Below are 22811 nucleotides of genomic sequence, written 5' to 3' on the forward strand. Positions count from 1 at the left end.
TTAAAACCTTTAACTAGCTTGAAATCAAAATTATTTAGAAATATAATACAAAAATTACCACATTTTATGGTCTTGCAAGAAAGAGAGTATGGAAATCTGTAAACGACTAGATTTTGTATTTCAAAAATATAAATAATTTTATAGTTTATTGTTTTATCTTAAGAAACTGTTTTGATTTTAATGACTACTTCGAACATTGAAGTAGTTAATTTAGCTTCAGTTAAAGTGTACTTAAAACTAAATCTATTGTACTTAGATGGTAGAATGAATAGAGTTTATTTTTAGAACAATTAAAATAACATTCTTCAAATGACAAATATAAGAAAAGCCTAAACAAATCATAGATAAACAGTTCTTAGCTCGTTTATTATTCATCAAAACACAAAAAAAAAATGTTTAAAAGTATTTGTTAACTTTTTTATAGCTTAGTTTGCACAAAATTTGTTTTTCATTAAATTACTGTGAACAGCTATAAAAAGATTGAGAACAAAAGATTTGTAATAGTAATATCTACTTTTGAACGCTACTAGGATTGTGTAAGTGTCATTCCTCTAACAAAAAGTATAGCTTTTCAAATTTACTATTGTACTAATATCTCTTTATTTTGATTATATTAGCTCAAGTTAAAGTTGCTCTTTAGTCTTTTTTGTAATTATATAAAATACAACAATAATGTACACCAGGTACAAGACTTTGTTTTCAACTGTTTGTAAAGACCTGAACCAAAAATAAGCTGATAAAAATCTTTATTAACTCATCACTTTAAAAAAACCATTTACACAAAATAACTAGTTACAGAACATACTTGATGAGGCGCGGGTTAACAAATTTCGGCCCGTGAAGGTTAAACGCGTGACTGCGAGCATGTTTTTATTGTAAACAGGATGCGACCAGTGAAGGGAAAACTGCAGCTCTAAAAGGTAAAATGCGGCCCACGAGCATGCAAATCTGGCATGCGAAAGAAGTTTTACGCTAAATATTCTTGAGTTTGAAACGAAAACTAAAGTCTTATGTATAGTTTAAGAGAGATTTGAAGCTTACAGTAGATATTTTGGTGTCAACTAACTAAAATAAAAACTAAATCTACAACTGCGGTCCACAAATACTCTATTTTTGAAATTTGGCCCGCAACTACGAAAATCTTGCCGACTCCTGTATTAAGGTAATAAAATTTAATACAGTATCTTAAAATCAATAACTAGCTTTTATTATGTTTAATTTATTTTTAAAACGACTCCAAAACATTATTGGTCTTTAACCGAAGTTTTAAAAATATGTAGTTTATGAAAAGATTCAATGTATGTTCTGAACAAAACGTTATAAGGTATCCGTTGTGTGCGACTCGATAACCGAAAGGTTTTTTCGTGCACCAGTTCCTAAAACCAAGTATCTTGAGCAATTTTTTGGAAAAACTATATTGTTCAATAAACTATATTGTTTTGCTCATTCAGTTTAATTTTTTAAAAGAGGGTAAGAATTAAATTAAACAGGGCCTTAAATACAAGTTGATCTTTACCTTGGTATTAAACTTATAACAATCGTTACATAATGGTTTACTAAGAGCAAAGTTATACAACTTATAATTAAAAACATAAATTTACACAAAAGCGATTTTATTCAGTAAAATTTAAGGTCTTTTAAACAAATAAGTTCAAAAGAACTCATTAGAGTGTCAAAAAATGTTTAATTGTCTTTAAAAAAAGTTAAGGTTTCAGTAAATTTTTAATTAAAATGTCATTGTTAATTATTTTAGAAAATTCTACTAATCAGTTAGTAAAATGACTTTTATTGCCAACTTGAATTTGTCATTGCAAAACTCTTAGAATGAAGTACGATATTCAACATAATCATTAAAAATTGTTTCTTAAGTATTTTTATACAACATAGTTAGTTTCTTGGTAAAAAGCTATGAAACTCTTAAGTAAAAGTAAATTTTGTCAAGTATTAAACTTGAAAGAAAGTTATTAAAATCCCAGACACTAAGTTTCATCGCTGAACGGATTATCAAAATGCGATTCTTTTTCAAATAGAATCTACCTATTTTAATTATATTTGAATAAGAATGTCAGTTTGATAATCCGTTAAACGATGAAACTTAGTAACTGTCTGAAATTGTAATAAATATTTTTCAATACAAGAATAACTTTAATTGATTTTTAGTTAAAACTGTTTATTTCACATATTTTATAGGTTTAGATTTACAAAGTTGGTTTCAGTTCAATTAAATCAAAAAATGATAAAGTTATAAAATGTATATTATACCATTAAGTCATAACTTCTTTTAAGTAACTAATTTCCTAAATCTGATAAATACAATATTGTTTATAAAAATTTTGTGATAGCAGTCTTTCTAAGTATATTCCATTCGAAAACAAATTTCTTAATAGATAAATATGAAATTTTACAAGAAAAGAATGTTGGATAGCTTTAAAATATTTTTTGGATTGTAAAATTCTATTATTGCCCGTAAAAATTGAAGCAACTACAGTAAATTTCAAAAAGAAAAGTTTAAACTTTTTTGATTGTGCGATTTCTTTCATTATATACCTCACCAATTTATTAATAAAACTAAACTAGTGGCATTTAAAAATAAGTCCATTAATTTAAGTACTAAATATTCTTAGATATTTGGGGCCTTTTCGTGTATTTAAACTATTATGTTTTACAATTTATACTACTTACGTTTAAGTAATTAATTAAGCTACAAAATATAATAACTAATTGATTCTTCAACTAAATATGTAAAACAAAACGACTAGTTGGAAATTATTTTATTAAAATATTGTTCTAATAAGTACATAAAATACCTTATTTAAATAAAGAAGAAAAGAAAAACTTTATAATTTACCCAAGTTACGGAGATCCAATGTTAATAAAGGTTAAATTCAGTGTTAATTTTCACAATAAAGAATGATTCTAAATTTATTTATTTTAGGACAACCTTTTGTTTAAGGAGCAATTAAAAATGTAGGATAGTGACATTACAATCTAAGTTAAATAAAATTGTTTTATCAAAATAAATGTTCTAAGTTTAGCTGTTGAAAATACTTAAAATGTAACTTGAAAATAGACAATTTTATTAAACGCGGTAAAAGTTAATTGTTATATTAGTTTAAAATTTCTTATAAAACTAATAAATTAAAAATTTATGTAATAAAAATAATTTAAAGTAAAAAGTCATGGTAGAAGTCTAGTAAAAACGTACTATAAAAGATAATTAAAGCAAATAGATAACAAATAAATGGATAACAAATAAATAAATATTTTTTTTTTTGTTATTTCTGTTTCAAATCAAAAGCTTACAAATTAGCGTTTATACATTTCCTTGGATATTAAACTGTACATCATTTCAATCTTGCTTAACTATACTTTTTTTTAAATTATGTTTAAAAGTTGTTTGAATATTATTTAAGCTTCCAATCAACAACAAAAAAATTATCCGTCTTCAAACTTTTACACCCTAACAATATAAGTCATGATTTCGCTTTTGATTGCTCCTTCTAACGTTCTAACACGCAATAAATAGCATCACCCAGTCGAACTTATGTACCATCGAATGCTCAACAACTTGCACCGTCATCAGTATCAGGTAACAGAACGATGAAAATGAAAAGTTAGCACACATTTGTTAGTCACGCAATAAAGTTGGCTCTAAAGGTGGCACAACAAAGTAATCGTTAATGGCAAGGATCAGAAAGTTAAGCATAAAATAATCAAAAGAAGGTTAAAATTGCAAGGAAGATTTTCGTTAGTCGGATAGAAGAGGCCTTCCAGTTTCCATGTTGTCAACCTTTTCATATCTCAACTGTTTTTAAAATAGTAATTTTATAATAAAATATTGAAATTTTTTTAAATAATATTTAAAACTATTTAAAAAATGAGAAACAAAACTAATTGGTAAACAATAAAACATTTAAAAGTAGTGAAAACAGTTATGTTTTACTAAAATATACAACAAGAGAAATAAAAATTTCAAAGAAAGTTATATTAGCAGCTTTCCTTAAATAAATCCAGTCATACTTAGAAGAGATAAAAAATTAACATTTTCTATTTAAGTTTATTTTAAATCAAGTTAGTTTAATTTTTGAGCTTCAAAAAAAGTGATAAAAACTTCATTAATTTATATCCATTTATTACTAACTAAACATTTGAAAGTAAATTACTAAAAATACCAAAACATGCATATTTTGAACTAAAAATAAGTAAGTTATTTATTTTCAATATGAATAAACTAAAATAGTTCAAACAAATTCAATATGTGGAATAAATCCAAGGGGAATAAAAATTTTGCAGAATATATTTGAGAAACAGTCAATACTATTTACTTTATGAACTGCTATCAGCTTGCAAAAATAAAGATGATCTGTTGATGAAGGACTTCATTTTATTTACTAGAAATCTTTATTATTCCTTAATTTTCAAAAACAAACTAAAGCCTCACCTGTTCGGCGAACCTACTCTTCATCTTCCTTCTTTTGACGAGCGCAAACGCCACGGTGCCGGCGGCAACGGTGGCGTTGCTGAACCACCACGTGGCAGACTTGGTTTGGTTGAGCAGCAAAACCGCGAATGAGGTCTGCAAGCAGGTCTTCGCGCTTCCGCTGATGCCGTGCGTCAGCGGTGTTGTCACCTGATTTTTTTGTTAATTGAATTTGTAATGGACGTAATAAAATCAGTAAATAAAAATGTTTGTGTTAATAAAAAGCTTGGAGACATAAGTCATGCCTCGTACTAAAATATTTTATCGCCAATTTAATCTTTGAGCTATTTCTACTAAATGTGTTAGCACCTTTAATAAATAAACTTTGTAATTTTTAAGAAATTTGTTTAGTAGAACTTGCCTAAATTTACAAAGAAAAAATTTAACCAATATGAAATTGATAAGACATATAAAAAGAGTTTCCTACTAAATAAAATTCACATATGAGTGTACCTGAATTTCCCACGTCGACGACAGACTGACGAGGAAGCCCATGAAGCCCACAGACACCAGGATGAACCAGAAGTACTTGTGAGTTACGCGCTCGTAGTTGAATATGGTGGCCGGGTCGCCACTCACAAACACCAGTGGTACGAACAGTATGCAAGAGTTGAAGTTGTTGTAGTAAACTGTTTAGTTTATCACATTAGACCTTATAGACACTTTTTTTTGAACTTGGTAAAGGCTTTTGTAGTAGCCAAGTATGTTAAGGCTTGTTTAAAATAAAAAAGTATTTTATATTTTTTGATAACTTTAATTTGTACTGTTCTTAAATGAACAAATGTACTGATGAGTCCTAATAAGGACGAAACCGGTCTCAGTCTACCGAAACTTGTGGTCTGATGATCGAATTGGCGTGATCAACCCTATTGTTAAACTTGAGCTTGTCTCACGGCAAACGAAAGTCCAGGCTTCGGCACTGCTGACTTTCGCCGATGTTTTTTGTTGATCGTACTAAAACGAGCGTGCCAGATGTCTTGCTTAGTGGACAATGTTTTAAACGTTGCACGGCAAATGACAATGCTGACGTCACTGATCATTGCTAGCAAATAGTTGATTCATGTAAAAGCATGATAAACCGTTTGTAGATTGACGACTACAAGTTTTTCGGTTGTGACTGACTGATGAGTCCTAATAAGGACGAAACCGGTCTCAGTCTACCGAAACTTGTGGTCTGATGATCGAATTGGCGTGATCAACCCTATTATGAACAAATGTAGAAATTAAAGTGCTAACTTATTTAGCTTTCTAGTAATTAGTTAAATTTTACTTGATGTTATATAAATATATAACACAGAACTACCAACACATCTTTTAGCTTCGTGATAAATCAAAATTGTAGTTTAGACATATAAAATGTTTCAACTAAATAAAACAGAGGTTAGTTAATTGTACAACTGGCTCAAAAACACTAATCATTAGTACAATTTATGATTTGATAATTAGTTTAAACTATATTATTTATTAAGTCAGTTAAGGTGTGTACGCTAAAACAGTTTAAAAAGCATTTTTCAAAAATTTTTCTGTTAATACGAAAGTAAATTTAAGTTTTAAAATATAAGAGTTTATTAGAATTTTTTAAATAAGCTAATAAATAATCAAATTAAAATGATCGACTTTGAAACTTATTTTTAAATAACAATTTTAAAATAATTTACAAATGAAATTAAATATAAAACATAGCAAACCTAGTTTCCAAACATTATTGCCGACACTGGGCAGAACCCTTGCTGTTATGATGGCGTTCAGACTGCAGAACAAACTTGCGAGAGTGCAGTAAGAAATTCCCCACATCCAAAACTCAGTGTTTTCAGATGATATTCCCAATAAATAACCTGGGAAGTAATTACTCAGTAAAAAACAATCATAATTCAAAATTTAAATCGCAATTTTTATAATTGTCTTTTCATTTACTTATCATCAATCATCATTAACTAGAAACAAAAAATAAAATAAATTCTTAAGTAATCAAATGTTTGAGATCATTTTCTCAAATTCATTGAAATGTTAAAATAGAAACATATTTAAATAAGTTAGGTAGCTATAATAACCAACCGGCGATAACGACGAGGCAGCAGAGACAGGCCCTGATGGACGTGGTCTTCTTCAGCACAAAGTAGGAGAAGACTATTGTGAAGGCGGTGGTGAGGGAGCGACCGATGTTGAAGAAGCCCAAACCGAGCTCCCTCAAGCACAAGTTGTTGAAAGTGATCATGCACACGAAGCAGAAGGAAAGCGGCAGGACTTCCCGCGATATCTTCGCGTCAAATCTGCAACCGGTTGTTAAATTTTTATAATTTGACAATAGTCTGTTGGTATATAACTTAAAAATAACAGAAAAATAAACTGTTGCTCCGATTTTTGATGTGAAACATAACAATAAGCTATTTTAGTTTACTAAACTCTTTTCTTGTTTAAATACACTGTTTCTATTTATATTAAAACAATTGTTATGCAGGTATTTAATTGATAATGTAAACATTTTACATATAAACAGAGAATTTTCGTTAATCGTTATTATCTTACTCATTTTCTTGTGAACATCTACTAACTAGGTTTGCTAACTGTTTTTGGCAAATTTTCTGCAGGTTTTCAAAATTTCCTCCAGGTTTTTAAAAGTACACATTTTTGGGTCTATTTTAAATAAAATTTAAGTTTAAGGTAAGAAACTGTGTTAAAAAGTATCAAAATATTAAAAAGATACTGTTAAGCTACTTTAAATGTGTTTTTTGATAAAAAACTTTGATGTGGCAAAAAAAATATTTTTATGATAGATTTTTTGTGCCAAATCGAAATTTTACTACAGAACATGTTTAAATTGTTCAAAATTCCAGGTGTTATTTTCAAAATTTCTCAAATTCCAGGTTTTTAGCCTAAATTGTCAAATTCCAGGTTATTCCAGGTTATTCAAGGTTTTTTGGCAACCCTGACTAACTAATGATTTTGACAAATAAACAAGGTAACATTTAAATTTAATTCAAATAATTTAAATACACAGTTAAGCATAACTAACACTTCTTACTTAAATGAATAAGGTGATTCACTTCTAAAATACTTCGTTACAAATCCAAAAAGTTTACAAAGTGAAACTGCAACAAAACATTGAAAAAAGGCCACAAAGATTGGAGTATTTAATTGAAACTCATCTGATTTTAGTAATTTTTTGTTGAGGTATACCATCATCATGGAAGTTAACCTGTAAAAAATGTTAATACTCCAGCTATTTTTAAAATTGTTTAGGTACATATACTGCAAAAACTATACTTTTAAATATATTTAAAATTAATGTATTTTCTAAAACACTTTGGTTGTTATTTTGACATTTAAGACATAAATGATACGGTAAGTTTGTACACATGTATACGTATAACTTTTTTTAATACTATTTAACTATTTATATATAACTATTTATAGTATAACTATTTATATTATAATAACTATTTATATTATTAAAAGTCGTGAAAAGATAATGCAATTGTTACAATTTCAAACTTTTTTGTAGAATTGTATCTTAAATGATTTTTGCAAACTTATAAATTACCAAATAGTTTTACAGATAAAAGAGTAGACAATTGGTAATTTTGATACGGTCCTTATATAAGAGTAAACTAAATCAGCAATTAAGACATATGTAAATTAAGTTATTTTTACCTATAATAATATACATTTCAACTGTACTCTTTTATATAGTGAGCTAAATTAATTTTGTAAAAATATAAATGTTTTACCCCCTATGATTTCAATCGTATTTCTTGTTTGTAGTTAAAGTACTAACCAGTAAAAAACGACTACTATGGCAGTCCTATTACGCATTTTGTCATAGGAGTCCATTACCAGTTTGTTATGAAAACTTTTATCTAGAAATTAGAAACAGCACATGATAATTTTTAACTAAATCAAGTTAAAGCTCCTTTAAGTTTGTACCATAAAAGCTAAGAGAAGCAATATAATAAAGTACTAAACTGCAACAAATTTACTAACTTGGAGCAAGACAGCTTAAAATACTAGTAGTTACTGCTTTATTAAAGAAAAAAGAAAAAATCTTCTTTAATTTATTGTAAAAAGCAAAGTGAGATGATACTATTTATTCATTTGTACAAATAATCAAATTATTTAAAACAAGACAGCATTAATAAAAAAAATTATTACAAAAAAATCAATATACATTTATCCGAAATATAATTGGAAACCATAGTTAATAATCTAATATTAAAAACTCCTTTCTTTCTATTAAAGTTGCAGAATTAAATGCATCCTTGATCAAAAATAAAAATCATTTATTTTTTAAATTATTTTACTTAATTGATTTCCAATTTAAATATCAAACAAAATAAGAAAAAATTCACAGTTTAAACAGATCCACAACTAATAAATTTATATATCAATTTACAAACAAAAGTTATCTACTTATTAATAAAAATCCATATAAAATTTTAATAGTATTAATATTATTAGATAAACATTAAACTTCTTATTCAAAATTAATTTACCTTTTTTGCTTTTAACTGAGGTTAATATAGCTGACGTTAAAATAAATTTATCACATCAGTTCAATGACTCAGCTTTTTCAATGAAACTAACTAAACATTTGTAATTTAACACAAAATCAAAGACATAGTAATAAAAAATTTATATTTATCTACATTTACACAATAACCTAAAACAATCAACTAGTCTAAATTGTACATGAAACTATACTAAAAAATGTTTGTATATGTTTTTTCTTCTTTTTTTTCCTATTGTGACAGTCAACAAAAATGTAGAAACTTTACATAAGCTCATCGACTGAGCTTTCTGGGTGAAGATATAAGTCCAGGAGAAGAAACTTCCGGAGAACCAATTGAAAAACTATCACTTATTTCATTATTGCTGGATTGTGTAGCTGATACTTCAACAGCATATTTTGGATCATTAATTTCAGACCATTTAATCAAAAATGTAGCATAGTCACCCAAGTTTTTGTTGTGTTTATTTAAAATAAAGTCTATTCTTGAAGGGTTTTTCTTTCGTTCAATTTTATACTTCTTTCTTAACTGGTCATCTTTGTACTTTTTCATTATGCTCGACATGAGGTCAAAATTTGCACCAACATTTAATAGGCCGTCATAAAACTCTTCTGTTGCTTCTTTGGACCAGCGGGTTGACCTGATGTCTTTGCGTTTTCTAAAGCTGTTCTGATTGATTGGTTTAGATTCATCAGCATAAGTCAGCTCCTCCTCCTCTGAAGGATTATGAAACCTGGCCTCTTCCACGACCATCTCCCCATTTGCATCCAGCTTTAAATGAGCACCAGAGTAGCTGCATTCAGTTTCAGCAGCACAACTCTCATCCCGCGATATTTTTCTTTTAACTGCAACAGAACTTTCTTTGCTTTCTCTCCTTTTTTTTTCTTCTTTCTCCTCCCTGCGTTTGTTGATTCCTAATGCTTTTGCATGTTTTTTTGGAGGGTTCGCATACACCATGTCAGTCAAGGTCATTTCTCTGGGGTCAAAATCTGGCAGTTCAGTGCAATTGTCTCTCTTCATTTTCTTCATATGCTGGTTTAGTTTTTTGTTTGCAATTCGTCTAAAATGGTCAACTGGTTTCTTTTTCTTAGGTCGTAGCTTTAGTTCTTGAAGAGCTGGTACACAAGTATTTCCGTTTAAATTTTCAAGTTCTTTCAAAGGTTCCTGAAATCCAGGACTAACACAAGGTGAACCGGTTAATTCTAGTTGATCTGAAGTCTCTGTAAATGTCATGCCATTATTGCAATTCCTAGGAGCTAATGCTGGAGAATTTGAAACAGCTGATGAACTAGTTGTCGCAACTGTAGTCAGTGTTGAATAAACAAGTTCATTTCTAGCTGGGCTGACAACCAAAGAATCTTGTGGTGGTATATTTTTTGGAGATATAGTTTGCAGTTTTTCACTATCATTTGACAACTGTAATATTTCTACTTTATTAGCATCAGCAGTTTTCGAATTATTAGAACTGGTGTTTGAAGCAGCATCTTTACAGACTGCTTTACTATTAGGTTTGAATTTTTTACGTCTGCCAACAGCCATCTTTTTTGGCTTTTTATAGACAGGCTCAACCAATACTTCCTTGGGAACTTGAAATGATCCTGAACTTTGATCTAAAACAGTTTTGAATGATGAATCATGACCATAGTTAACTGGTTTTGTTTTTGAAGACATTGATGCAAGCAGACATTGATAAGACTCTGCTTTAGTTGAATTCTTGTCTTTGAGGCTGTTGGTTTTTTCATTCAAGGCATGTGAAGTGGGGTTAACAGTTTCAATTTTAAAAGACGACGATGTTTCTTGTGTTATCTTTTCAGGTGAGGTTGGCTCAAAAGACAAATCAAATTTCTTAATAGTTGATAAAACAATTTCATCCTCAGCAAGCTTTGTACCAATATTTTTAGTTGGTGATTTTGGTGGAACCTTGAGATGAGGACTTCTTTCAACTAATAATTGATTTTTCTGCTTTGTGTTGCTTGTATTTTCATTTATTTTTATTTGATCACACTTGGGACCAACTTTTTCTTTATTGTAACTGTTTTGATCAGAATAATTTAAGCATGGTGAATTTTGTTCACATTTTATATCAAAAACTTGTTTTTTGTCAGATTCAAGATCATCAATTTTAGGATCTGTAGCACATACTTTTTCTTCCTGGCTAGGTAAACTGCTTTGATTAATGATGCTAACAGGTTTAGCTTTTTTTGCTGGCTTGTTTTTTGGAGCAAACTTTCTTTTTATTGCCATACTAAAAATTAAATAAAACCTAGAAGAGTAATTATGCTTTATAATGTTAAACTTTAATACAAGCTTATTTTTGTTAAAGAAAATTAAAAAAAAAAATACTAGTATGAATAGAGAAAATTTGGTTTTAAATTTTACATAAGCTTTTATTATGTTTAATTAAATTTTAATTCTATGCTACATGTTTATTTTTAATCTGAAAAAGCTTTTGTGAAGACTTAAAACTTAACTAGTCTATTATAAAAACAAATAAGTAATAAAAGGTAAATTAGAAAATCAAAAAAATTTACTTTGTAACTTTTATGGTTTAAAATAAGTTGCTTAAAAAATGAACAATTCTTCTTAATATTTAAGTAGTTAAACAAAAATTTACTCATTTTTAAATCAGATTTTACTAAAAATCATCAAAATAATTTACCTCTTTTGTGTAAAATTTTTAAACTAATTTTAATTTGAATGAAATATATATAATAATTGTTCAGAAGTTTACTACTCAATCTATTGCAGACTTTATCAATAAAAATAAAGTAATGGCTATAAAGCCATAAATGTTTAATAATTTATTAAATAAAAAAACTGTTTACTAAAAGATATATCTCATAATCAAATTTAATTACATGGTCATTTTATTTTAAAAAGTTGTTTAAGTAACTTAGTCGAATAATTTTTTAATTAATATATATTGCAAGGTTGCCACTCTTTGAGACAAAAAAAACTGTCCTGAGTGACCTTAAACCTTCCTGAGTCATCTTGATTTGTTTTAAAATCCTTTTTTTTTCTCTTTTGCACTAACTACTTATTAGGGTGTTTATTTGTACAGATCCTTTTGATTTTCCGGCTGGAAAATTTTATGTTATGGAATTATCATAAAAACATCCTGTGCAATATTTTAAATGATTTAAACAGGGTTGCCATTTGTTTTTCAAAAAAAAAAAGTCCAAGTTTTTCAGATTTCTTCAAGGATTTTAAAACTACATATTTTTGGGTCTATTTATAGTTTAGAGTTAAGTTAAAAGTAAGAAACTGTTAAATAGTATAAAAACATTGAAAAGATACTACAAAGCTACTTTAACTATGTTTTTTAATAAAAAAATTTTTGATGATGACAATTTTTTTTATGATGTGTGATTATGACGTCATAAAAATACAAAAGCAGTTAAATGTCTTTATATGTATGCTTATAACTTTAAATTTTTATTTCTGATAAAAACTATAAGTCTAGGACATATATAGGTGACATTATTACTACTAAATTCAAAAATATTGAAAATATGTGAGTTTTGGGGTTAAAATCAGTTTTTTGGGCAGCAGCTTGGTTTTTTTGGCAATTTTTTTTTAATTATTCTTAATAACGCTAAAACACATCAAAATCATAGGCCCTCATATAAATTTTATACCATGACCAAAACAATGTGCTGTACTCCCTACCTCTAAAAATACTTATGTTTAATTTGTAAGTTTCTTTGCATGTTATTACACAAGAGTAAAACTCTCTGAGAAATAGAAGAATGTTTTGTTTTTAAAGATATGTGTGAATTTAATTGAATTCAAATAATATTTATATCACATACCTGTAAGTATTTCAACTACAATTATACATGCCCAATTCAAATAAATGATCTTAAAAGTAAAAACAACAAATTATACATACATCATATGATAGTTGTTAATTATGAGCAGCATTGGAACAAAATAAAAAATAGACATTTATTATATGCATTTTTTTTTCTTACCTACCAATTATTTTTGAGGTCATACTTCCAAAAAACAGACTAAAACCAGATAAAAAGTAACTAGAAAATTCTCATCTAGATTTAGTAGCTGTTGTAAACTTAGCTTATCCAGTGTGAAAATATTAAAATACATTCATTTTAAACTGTTAGGAGGGTAGCCATTGGTTTTTGTAACTTATTCCACAGATGTTCTGATTTCCTTCAATTTTAGTACAAGTTTTAATGGTCATCCTAAATGTTTAATATAAGACTTAGGGATCTTTATAAATATGTATTATGACTAATAACATAAGTTGTCATAGTCTCTGTTGCTGTAATGAATAAATAACTGACTTTTTAAGCAAAGACATAATAAATAAAACTTCTGTAAAAATAATTGCTTTTAAGTTCATTAAGATTTTACAACTAGACAAAAATTTTTATGTTTCTTATTTGTTTCTGAACAAGGTTTTTATCAACAACATAAGGGGTGAGGAAGACGGTGACCACTTTACCTGGAATTAAAAATGTAGGCAAAAATAGTTAAACTTTGTACAAATAATATGTAAATAAGTTAAATATTGACTAATTAACAATGATTAAAATAAAATAGAATTTTGTTTAAAATTCAGATTTTTGTTTATTAGAGAGCACATTTTAGTAGCCCTAGGCTCCGGTATCTTTTCAGTACTTTTACACTACTAACAATATGATTTTGATTTAAACAGATGTTTCTAAATAAAAATGTCCAGAGATAGTTTATGTTGAATTACCTGAAAGACAACCCTAAAACCTTTAAAATAATGTAAAACACCAGTGGCAAACCTGTAAGGTTTTTTTTTAAGTGATCAAAACTTAACAGTTTAAATCAAGTTTTTTAATGGAAGACACTAGCTTTATAACTAAAAATATATATCTTGCTAATATAATCTATTTTGGGAAGTTCTTTTAAGCAGTTGTTTTAAACTCTCTTAGTCTAATATAAGTAAAAATTTTATACTTTTCATTTGAGTAAAAGTTTTGCTTTCTTCACAAAATAAAAAAAGAATTTTTATGGTTACATATTTAGTTTTAAGTGTTTTAACAACATCTTGTAAAATTAAGAAATATTTTTTTGGGAATTTGAGATAAATTGGTTAAAAATGTATAAGATTTTAGTGATTTTTAACTTTATGAAAGTAGACAACAAAGTTTTTCTCAATAATTTTGTATTGGAGACCTTTTACAACAATGAATTTATTGAAAAACAAAGATTTTGTTTACTAATATTTTTTCATATGTAATTCATTTTATATAATTTTTAGCCTTTCAACAAGTGTCAAAATAACTTTTATTAAAAATCATTTGAATTCACTAAATTTTTGGCCTTAATTTGTTAAAACGGCACATGGTGACTTTATTGTCCGATATCAGATTATAATTAGAAAAACTCAATTTATGGAAACTTGCAAAATACCATGGAAATCCTAATTAAAAGTAACTTAAAATTTAGTTTTCAATTCAAAAATTGTTTAATACTCACTTATCCAATACAATCAAACAAAACTAACACAAAAGTGTAAATCCAACTGTGTTAAATTTGGAGTTTTGTTAATTTTAAATCTTGTTATAAAACATATACTTAGCATACAATCTTGATAAAATTATGCTTTATAAATCCTTTGTTATTGTTATAGGATAGTAAGCTATTGAAATATTTTTATTAGGACCTATAATAATATATAAAATTTTACAAAGAGATGTAAACAGTGTTAAGTAATGCTTTCATTTAGTAAAAATAGAACCAAATTAGTGTTTCTAACATTGTGTATTTTTATAATAAATCTCTTTTGTTGTTGTGTTATCAGGGACCAAAATCTTATTTTTTAAATAACTTAAAAAGTTCTTACTTATTGTTAAAAATAAAAGCAACGTCGTTGTTTAATTTATTTTCTAAATTTATTACTTTTTTAAAAGTTTCTACACTAAGCTTACAGCTATAAAATATCAAAATGCACTTTTACTTACTGACAAACTGAAAAATAAACGTAACCTAATTGTCTAAACTAAATCAATACTATGTATAATAAAGTAAGGAAAATCAAGTAAAAACCTACAGTTTTGAAAAGTAAAAATTTGCACTTAAAATTTATAAAATATACTGCAATTCTGAAAAATTTTTACTATATTATATAAAATAATGATTGTTTAAAAACTAACTGTACACTGTATAGCCTTTAGTTTTCAATTACTTAATGATAGTTAAAAATGTATGAGACTACCATTCAGATATCAAATTTATTTAGTTTTACACTAAATTAAACAAAAAAAAACTTTAGAAATGAAAAAATTGAAAAACAAAGAAACACATTAGTTTTAACGGATTTCTACACAACATTTCTACAATTCTTGTACAACAGTTCTACATTTGACATAATGTATAAAAGTATCTAAGTGGTGTACGTACGACTCGATAACCAATAAGTTCATCATACACCAGGTTCTAAGATAAATGAAATGTTCTAAGATAAATGAAAATTTTGTCGTTCAATAAATGATACATTTTACATTTAAAAAGGCTGTTATGAAAAAATATATGATTAAAATAAAAAGAACTTTAACTTATGAGAATAATTATTTAATGGTTATACTTGAAAGTTTTTATTAAAGACTTTATTTTATTAAAATTGCATAATATGTAATTATTAAACTAATAAATTGTTGAAGGGTAAGTATTGATAATTGTAAAAGATAGCTTTATAATTATAACTTTATATAGTAAAAAGGTAATAACAGAGCTGAAAGAAATAGAAAACTAATGTAAATATAAAATAACTTTATTACATCATAAAAACTAAAATATCGAAGAAAACTTAATGAATTAAAATTACTAATTAATTAAGTTTAAATAAGGTAATTGGTTTTAATTTTATAAGTTGCTTTATAATTTGTACTTCCAGGTTTACATAATTATTATATTTACTCTAATTTTTAATACAGCAAAAAAACTGCTATGAAATTAGTATTTTTTTTAATTACAAAAATTGTCAGTAAACACTTTACTAGTTGATAACAACATTTGCAAGTTATATTCCTAGCTCAACTGTTATAGTTTTCAAGACGGTTGAAAAACATTGTTAGTTTTTTTGAAACAAAACTCGTCAGTATTTTTTGAAAGTGTTTATTTTATGTTACTATATCTTAAAATTTAAATGTTATCAACTTTGTTACTTTAAAGTTAAAATGATTTGTTGACAGTTTTACAGTAAGTCAGTTTTTTTGAGATATAAGTACTTTGTTACAGTACATATGGTATAAATTATATAATAAAAGTATTAAAAATACAGCTTTTTTCTACTGAATAATATAATAATGTCTCTTGCTGTCTTTTATCAGTAACAAGCAGAAAGTTTTCTTTATAACAGTTCTTATAAAAAATCAACAGCTTAAAACTAGCAATAAAGTAAGTTCTACAAAAAATAGAAAAAGAAACAAAAGTGTAGTCGTATAAGTTGTAACACTTAGTATTTCCAAAGGTTAAACTTTGAATTTTGGTTACTGATTAAATCATATTAAATAAAACTTCTCTTAGTCCCTTGTTTTATAACTACTGTTACCAGGAAATGGCTAAGGAAAAATATAAAACTATTAAAAATCAATTGCGTTGAAAAAAACAATCTACCTATAAAAAATCTCAATTTAAATTTTGAATATAAAGCGCTTTTTAGGACTAAACTTGAATTTTTTACTTTGTATGACGTAAAAGAAAAAGGTAATTAAATTATGTTTTTTAATCAAGTCTTTCAATAAAGTTGGTTATAAAAAATAAAATAAGTATCAGAAAAAAATTGTTACTGGTTCATTTTATTCTCATTTAATTTCTAAAAAAAAACACTATGCAGTTTAAAAACAGTTTGAAACTAAACAGCTCAGAGTTTCTTATAAAAAACTTAAATAGCATTATTTTTTTAAATGTTCAACTAGGCATTAGTTCCTTAAGTTATCTAAAATATATAATAAATTAAAAAAATATCCAGAGTCATCCTAAGTGCACTTAGTATACTGAGCTTGTTGTGGCTGCCATTCTTGTTTAATATTAAACTTATTCTTAAGAAAATGCTTTATAAGTAAATATATAAAAAAATAGATAAAATATTAGGTTACTATAACTTCAAGAGGCAGCAAATGTTGAAAAAAAATTCAAACTTTTCACAAAATAATTTATACTACAATACACTATTTTTCATCTAAACCATGCCCAAAAATAAACTTATTTTGTTAAATTAAAAATAGAAAAATTGAAAAGTCGTTGAACAGATGCTGCCTTTTAAAGTTATAGTAACAAAATATAAAATGAGTAGAGTTTCTACATTACTTAATATTTTTAAATAAGAATGAGAAAATTAAACTAAAATTGTAAATACTTTTAACAAACTAAAATACATTAAAATTTTAAGATATGTTTTATATAAAAAAAAGAAATTATTTTAAGTTTTTAAATAGAACTAAACATAGAGTTAGTAGCAGAATCTAACCAGCCAGAAACTTTAAATAATTAATTCACTATTTTTACTCTAATGGATGTATTTACCTGAAAGTTTACAAAAAATGATTGAATTATATAAACTTTAATTAGTCCGTTTAGCTTTACTAATTTTATACATATCAAATAATCAAAACACATCAGTCTAGGTATATAAAACTGAAAAGAGCTAATCGCGAAAAACAAAGTCTTTCCAAACTAACTGGACCCGGATCCAACCGGATCTGGAAATTTCTTAAATTTAGCATCCAAGGAAAAAATGGTCGGATCCGTATCTTAGGTCCGATAGATCAATAATTAAAACTATCTTATTCTAAAAAATTATCAGTTTTGCTCTAAAATAAATTCAAAAAGTGTTTTTTCTACTCAATATGTATAAAGACTAAATATAATATCGTATCATGCAGAAAAAAAAAGTTCAGCACTAAACGCAAACTTTTACAAACCAAAAACTATTTAATTTCTTAATAGTAAAAACTTATTCTTTGTAATTTAAGCAGTACTAAATGAACAAATTTTAACTAACTTGTAAAAAAAATCTGCTGTACTACTCATATAAAAGTAAGAGAAAATTTATTACTATAAAGTACAAAAAATATCATATTGGTTTTATTAAATCTTTTTATTCTAGCTCAAAAGCTGAAAATATTTTTTGTCCTAACTTATGTTTTCATTCTCTTTTAAACAACATTGTTTTATAGAATAGCTAAAAACTTGTGGAAAAAATTTTGTAATTATTTTTTTTTGAAAACAACTAATAGTTGTGTTGTAACTGTTATATAGTTAGAAGTACTAAATTGTTCTGTGCTAAACACTAAATCTAAGCACTCAATTAAAAATTTGAGCACTCATTTTAATTCATCCTATATTTGTAAAAATTTTAAGAAAATATTATTCTAATGGTTAAAAAGTACCATAGTGTGTATACGAAACTGGTTTTATGTTTAAGTTAACTTGTTTGATAAAATAATTTTCAAACTTAAATTAACACTTTTCTGAATTATCTATTTATAATAAATAATGAGCTTTACCACACCACCATCAATAACGGTATCCGAGGTGACCTACAACCGGTTTCGTCTTAAATAGGATTCATCAGGTAGGCATCATTGCGAGAAACCCTTGTCGGATACTATTGTTGGGTCGTGTGACGACTCAACAGCGGTTTCTCGCAACTATGCCTGCCTTATGATTCCTAAAAAGGACGAAACCGGTCTCCTCAGATACTGCTATTGGTGGTCGTGTGGTTAAGTTTGTTATTGATGACGCGAAGTACCTCAACTTTGTTGATAATGGCCGTAATAAACACTGTTTAAAACAAAAGTATTTTAAAATAGTCTTAAGTGTATAAAATAGCTCATTAAAATCAAAATATTCTTGAAAAAAACATTAAAATTTAATTAAAAAAAAGAAGTTAAATAAGAATTAAACTAGCAAAACTTTAAAAAAATAAATTACTTTGTGAGTTTTTTTGATTGTATAAATTTAGTGTATAGAAAATAAATAAAAATACAAAATACGTTTTTTAATTTGCAAATTTTAAGTCAAAAGGATTAAAAAACTTTTTTAAATAGAGGTTATTTTTATCAAAATCTTTTTCAATTAGGAGTATGTTGTTTAAATAGTGTAAATTTATAATCAAATTTCAAAACAAACTTAATTTTAACAGCTATACAATAATTTTTTGTAAGAGTTTTTTTAAATTAAAAACTTTTCAACTCTAATACGCTATATATGTTTAGTTTGCTCAGATAACTTGCATGAAAATAAATGTCTTTTTATCAATGTTAATCGAAATAAATTTATATATTGCTTTAGAAAAAGACAAATATTACATTAATACATCTTTAAAACATTTGTAATAACAAGAATATTTTTAGATTAAATGTACAAAAATCAGCTCGCAAAACAAGTAGAAAACAGATATGAAAATAGCGAAATAGGAAAGCATACAACTACCTGTTTAACTTAAAGTTTAGATAAAACGTCATGCTACTAAAACAAAATGTACAAAGCTTGTTGAGATACAACCTTAAACTAGCAATAGGTGTTTTAAAATTGTCGTTACTTTGAGCTTAACGCAACCATATACCTTTTACTCAACTTTATAAAGCTTTATGAACATAATTAAACAACAACTTTATAAAGAATTAAATAATTCTTATTCAAAAATAAAAAAATCATCTTTTCAGATTTATTTTAAACTAAAGCTGAAGTTTAAAAACTTACATACAACTTTATAGATACATAACAACCTTTAATGCTAAATCCATAAAGTCTCAAAGTGCTAAGTTTGTTTTGGAGCTACTGAGTTTAAAAATTTTAAGTGAACTAATTTGTTTAACTTTAGTTTATTCAATTATTCTTGACAACAAACTTAAGTAAATCAGCTTGATCAACTGATGCAGGTTTAAAAAGTTCAACTAATAAACCCTATACTGTTATAGTTGCTGTTCCTTTTGAAGTACCATATTAACAATAATTTAGTCCTGTAGATAATAGACAGGGTTCGTGCGCGAATTTTCTTTCATTTAGCCTGACTGGGACCAATTTAGCCTGACATTTTTTCAAAGTAATGAAAATCCTCTAAAGTAGTCATTTAAGATATTGGGGGTCTTAATTAGTACTATAGTAGTCTCCAACTTCAACTAGCTTTCTCTCAAAAACGTTTAGAACTTTAAAAATCTGAAAAAAACATTTCATAGCTTAGTTACAACTCAATAAAATAAGACTAAATTGTGAAAAAAGTGATTGACTCCCCCCTTAACATAGCAAATTCAGTGATAAGTTTTAAATTAACTGTTATATCTAATATTACTAGTGAAAAAATTTATATATATTACTTAACATAATTGATAAATTTAATTAAACACAAAGTAAAAACATTATAACCAGAAGATTTATAATAAAATGACGTGCATTGTCGTGTTTTACTAAAACTTAAAATGAAACGCTTAAACGAGTATTAAAATTCAAACAAATAGCTGTTGTTGAACAAAACTTAATGTTTAAACTGTATTTTTTCATAACGTTTCATAATTATGGCATATATAATCTACTTAAAACAAAAGAATGAAGATTCTTAAATATTTATTAAAGATTCAACAAAATGTTTTAAGCAATTTATTTTTACAAATACTGACTGATTTTGTCTTTAATAACTAAATTATTATTTAGAAATAAATTCACATCTAGATTTGATCTTGAAAATACTTCTCAGTTTTTTTTAATCAAAAAATTTGAAGCATTTGAACTGAGAAAAACTGAGATTCTCAAATTTTAAAATAAAAAAACTGATTTAGCCTGACGTTTTTCAACTTTTTTCAAAAAAACTGATTTAGCCTGACTTAGCCTGATTTAGCCTGACGCGCACGAACCCTGAATAGAACGATACTTAAATATTTAAAGAAAAAAAAAGTAAACTAAAAAAGGTTTTATGATAAAACCAAAGTTTATTAGTTGTACATAAATAGTCAAAGATCACGGTTGCTAAACAATTTTCAGTATTTGTAAAATAAGCAGGTAAAGTTTTTTTTTAAGCAAGAAAAATTTTTTAATACAGAGAAGCTTTAAATAATGTACTACATATATCAAAAACAAAAGTTTATCATTATAAATAGATTCAAATATTTTATAAGTACACCAGGTTGTAGTTTTTGAAGCAAAATCTAGGCTGATTCACCGACTTAAGTCAACACTTTCTGTGATTTAAGTTTGTGAGGTATGTTTACTTTAGCTTTAATATAAACAAAACTATTTTTTTTTGAACAATTGATGAAAAACAAAATTAAAAGTGTCTTAAAGCATTTGCAAAACACAGATTTGATAAAGTTGAAGAAATTAAGGAGCTAAATGTATTCATTTTTAAGATATTTATGTGAATAAACATGTCATTCGTAGTTTTCAACATTTTTAAAAAGTTGTTTTATCATTTCATAAAACATTTTTGCTTTCGATGAACATAAAATTTTCAGCTGAAGTTATTGGCTCTACCTTATTTTGCTGACTAAAGATTCAATATATACAATGAAAAATTATTTAATTACAACAAAATTTTTGTTGGTTTACTTTTTATATGTTTTGCTAAATTAGGTTAGAGATAAGGGTATAGATCAGAAAAAGGGATAAGGGTATAAAATCATGTGCTAAAGTGACGCACAGTGCTAAAATAAAGCCGTTCAAGAGTGACCCACCGTGCGCAAGTGACCCTCCGTGCTAAAAAGATGCACCCGTGCTAAAGTGACGTCGTGCTATTCTGACCAGCTCCTTCCCTTTAAGTTTGGCATTGGGTTTTATTTTTTAGAAAATCTTAGCCTACGTGCTCGCTACTTCAAATCAGCTGAAAATTTGCACATAAGGTTTTTGCGATATTCTACAAGTTGAGAAAAATTTCCAGCTGAAAGTTCAAAGGTCGCCGGTTTTATAAGCACCGTAATACAGATAATAAACAACATATTCAAAACCTAAAGCAATAGTTTATCAAAATAAAAACAACTATAAACGTTTAGTAATACTTTATGTTACTTATTTTTTAATTAGTTATAAAAAAACTCCTGATTTACTAGTTATCTAATAAAATGTGGAAACTTGCTTTTCTTTCATTGCAAGTAAATTAAAAGTTGTTTTATTTTTAGATCTGGAAACACTTCTATAAAACAAAAACATGTTTTTAATTCAAAAAAATTTTAAATACTAAAAATCCATAATGTTGCATTTATTAATGGGTTAGCGAAGTAATAAGATCATGGTTTTTTTCTTTCATAATATCATGCATGTGAGATAAAAGAATAACAAACCAATACAATAATAACATTTAAACCTCGACATTCAACCCGTTTAACTTATTTTTTTTAAATCTACACCATTACCCCTAACCCAACTTACTAGAACATGTAACAAATTATTCAAAAAATATAATAATAATCTTTAGAATAATCAGAAATCAAAACTTTAATTAGAAACTTTCAACCACAGTTTTTAAATAGCCTGGCTGCAGTAGCATTTTCATGAAGCTTAGTTATTTTTGCTAATGAATACAATAATTTTATGGCAGAACAATTTTATCATTTAAGTCACTTCTCCTAACCCATTTACCAAAATCATTTTACATTAAATCCTTTTCCTCTACTTTACCCAAGTATATAACAAACAGTATTTTTTAAAGTGGCAATTCAACCTGTTAATTTAAAATCTGAAATTTGAAAATTTAGTTAAAAACCAACTGCAAAATCATGAATAAAAATATTATATATTTAAACTACTTTAATTATAAGTTAAATAAGAACCATCTATTATACTTAAAAAATTTAGTAGTTTAAGTCATATTTTTTTGCAGAATTTCAAATTTTAAG

At 26.4% G+C, this 22811-nt stretch overlaps 2 protein-coding genes across 3 annotated transcripts; both read right to left on the reverse strand.

Annotated features, from left to right (window-relative positions):
* Window positions 1–2756: 2756 nt before the first annotated feature.
* On the reverse strand, window positions 2757–8841 carry LOC145829217 (GDP-fucose transporter 1-like). 2 transcript variants are annotated; one of them, XM_082936953.1, is made up of 7 exons: window positions 8256–8841; window positions 7503–7676; window positions 6536–6750; window positions 6169–6315; window positions 4934–5109; window positions 4442–4630; window positions 2757–3805 (listed from the first exon to the last, which is right to left on the reverse strand). In XM_082936953.1, the coding sequence occupies exons 1-7, from the start codon at window positions 8309–8311 to the stop codon at window positions 3749–3751; spliced, it is 1014 nt and encodes a 337-aa protein (XP_082793079.1). In that variant the 5' UTR covers window positions 8312–8841; the 3' UTR covers window positions 2757–3748. The 2 variants fall into 2 exon arrangements, with proteins under 2 accessions (XP_082793079.1, XP_082793080.1); XM_082936954.1 differs by lacking the exon at window positions 8256–8841 and having other exon boundaries at window positions 7494–7621.
* A 126-nt stretch (window positions 8842–8967) lies between these two features.
* On the reverse strand, window positions 8968–11242 carry LOC145829206 (uncharacterized). The gene has a single exon (XM_082936939.1). It carries the CDS (start codon window positions 11227–11229, stop codon window positions 9259–9261), a length of 1971 nt encoding a protein of 656 aa, XP_082793065.1. The 5' UTR covers window positions 11230–11242; the 3' UTR covers window positions 8968–9258.
* Window positions 11243–22811: the final 11569 nt, after the last annotated feature.

Source organism: Thalia democratica, chromosome 2 (assembly GCF_965202585.1).
Source record: "Thalia democratica chromosome 2, ktThaDemo2.hap1.1, whole genome shotgun sequence".
NCBI lineage: Eukaryota > Metazoa > Chordata > Thaliacea > Salpida > Salpidae > Thalia > Thalia democratica.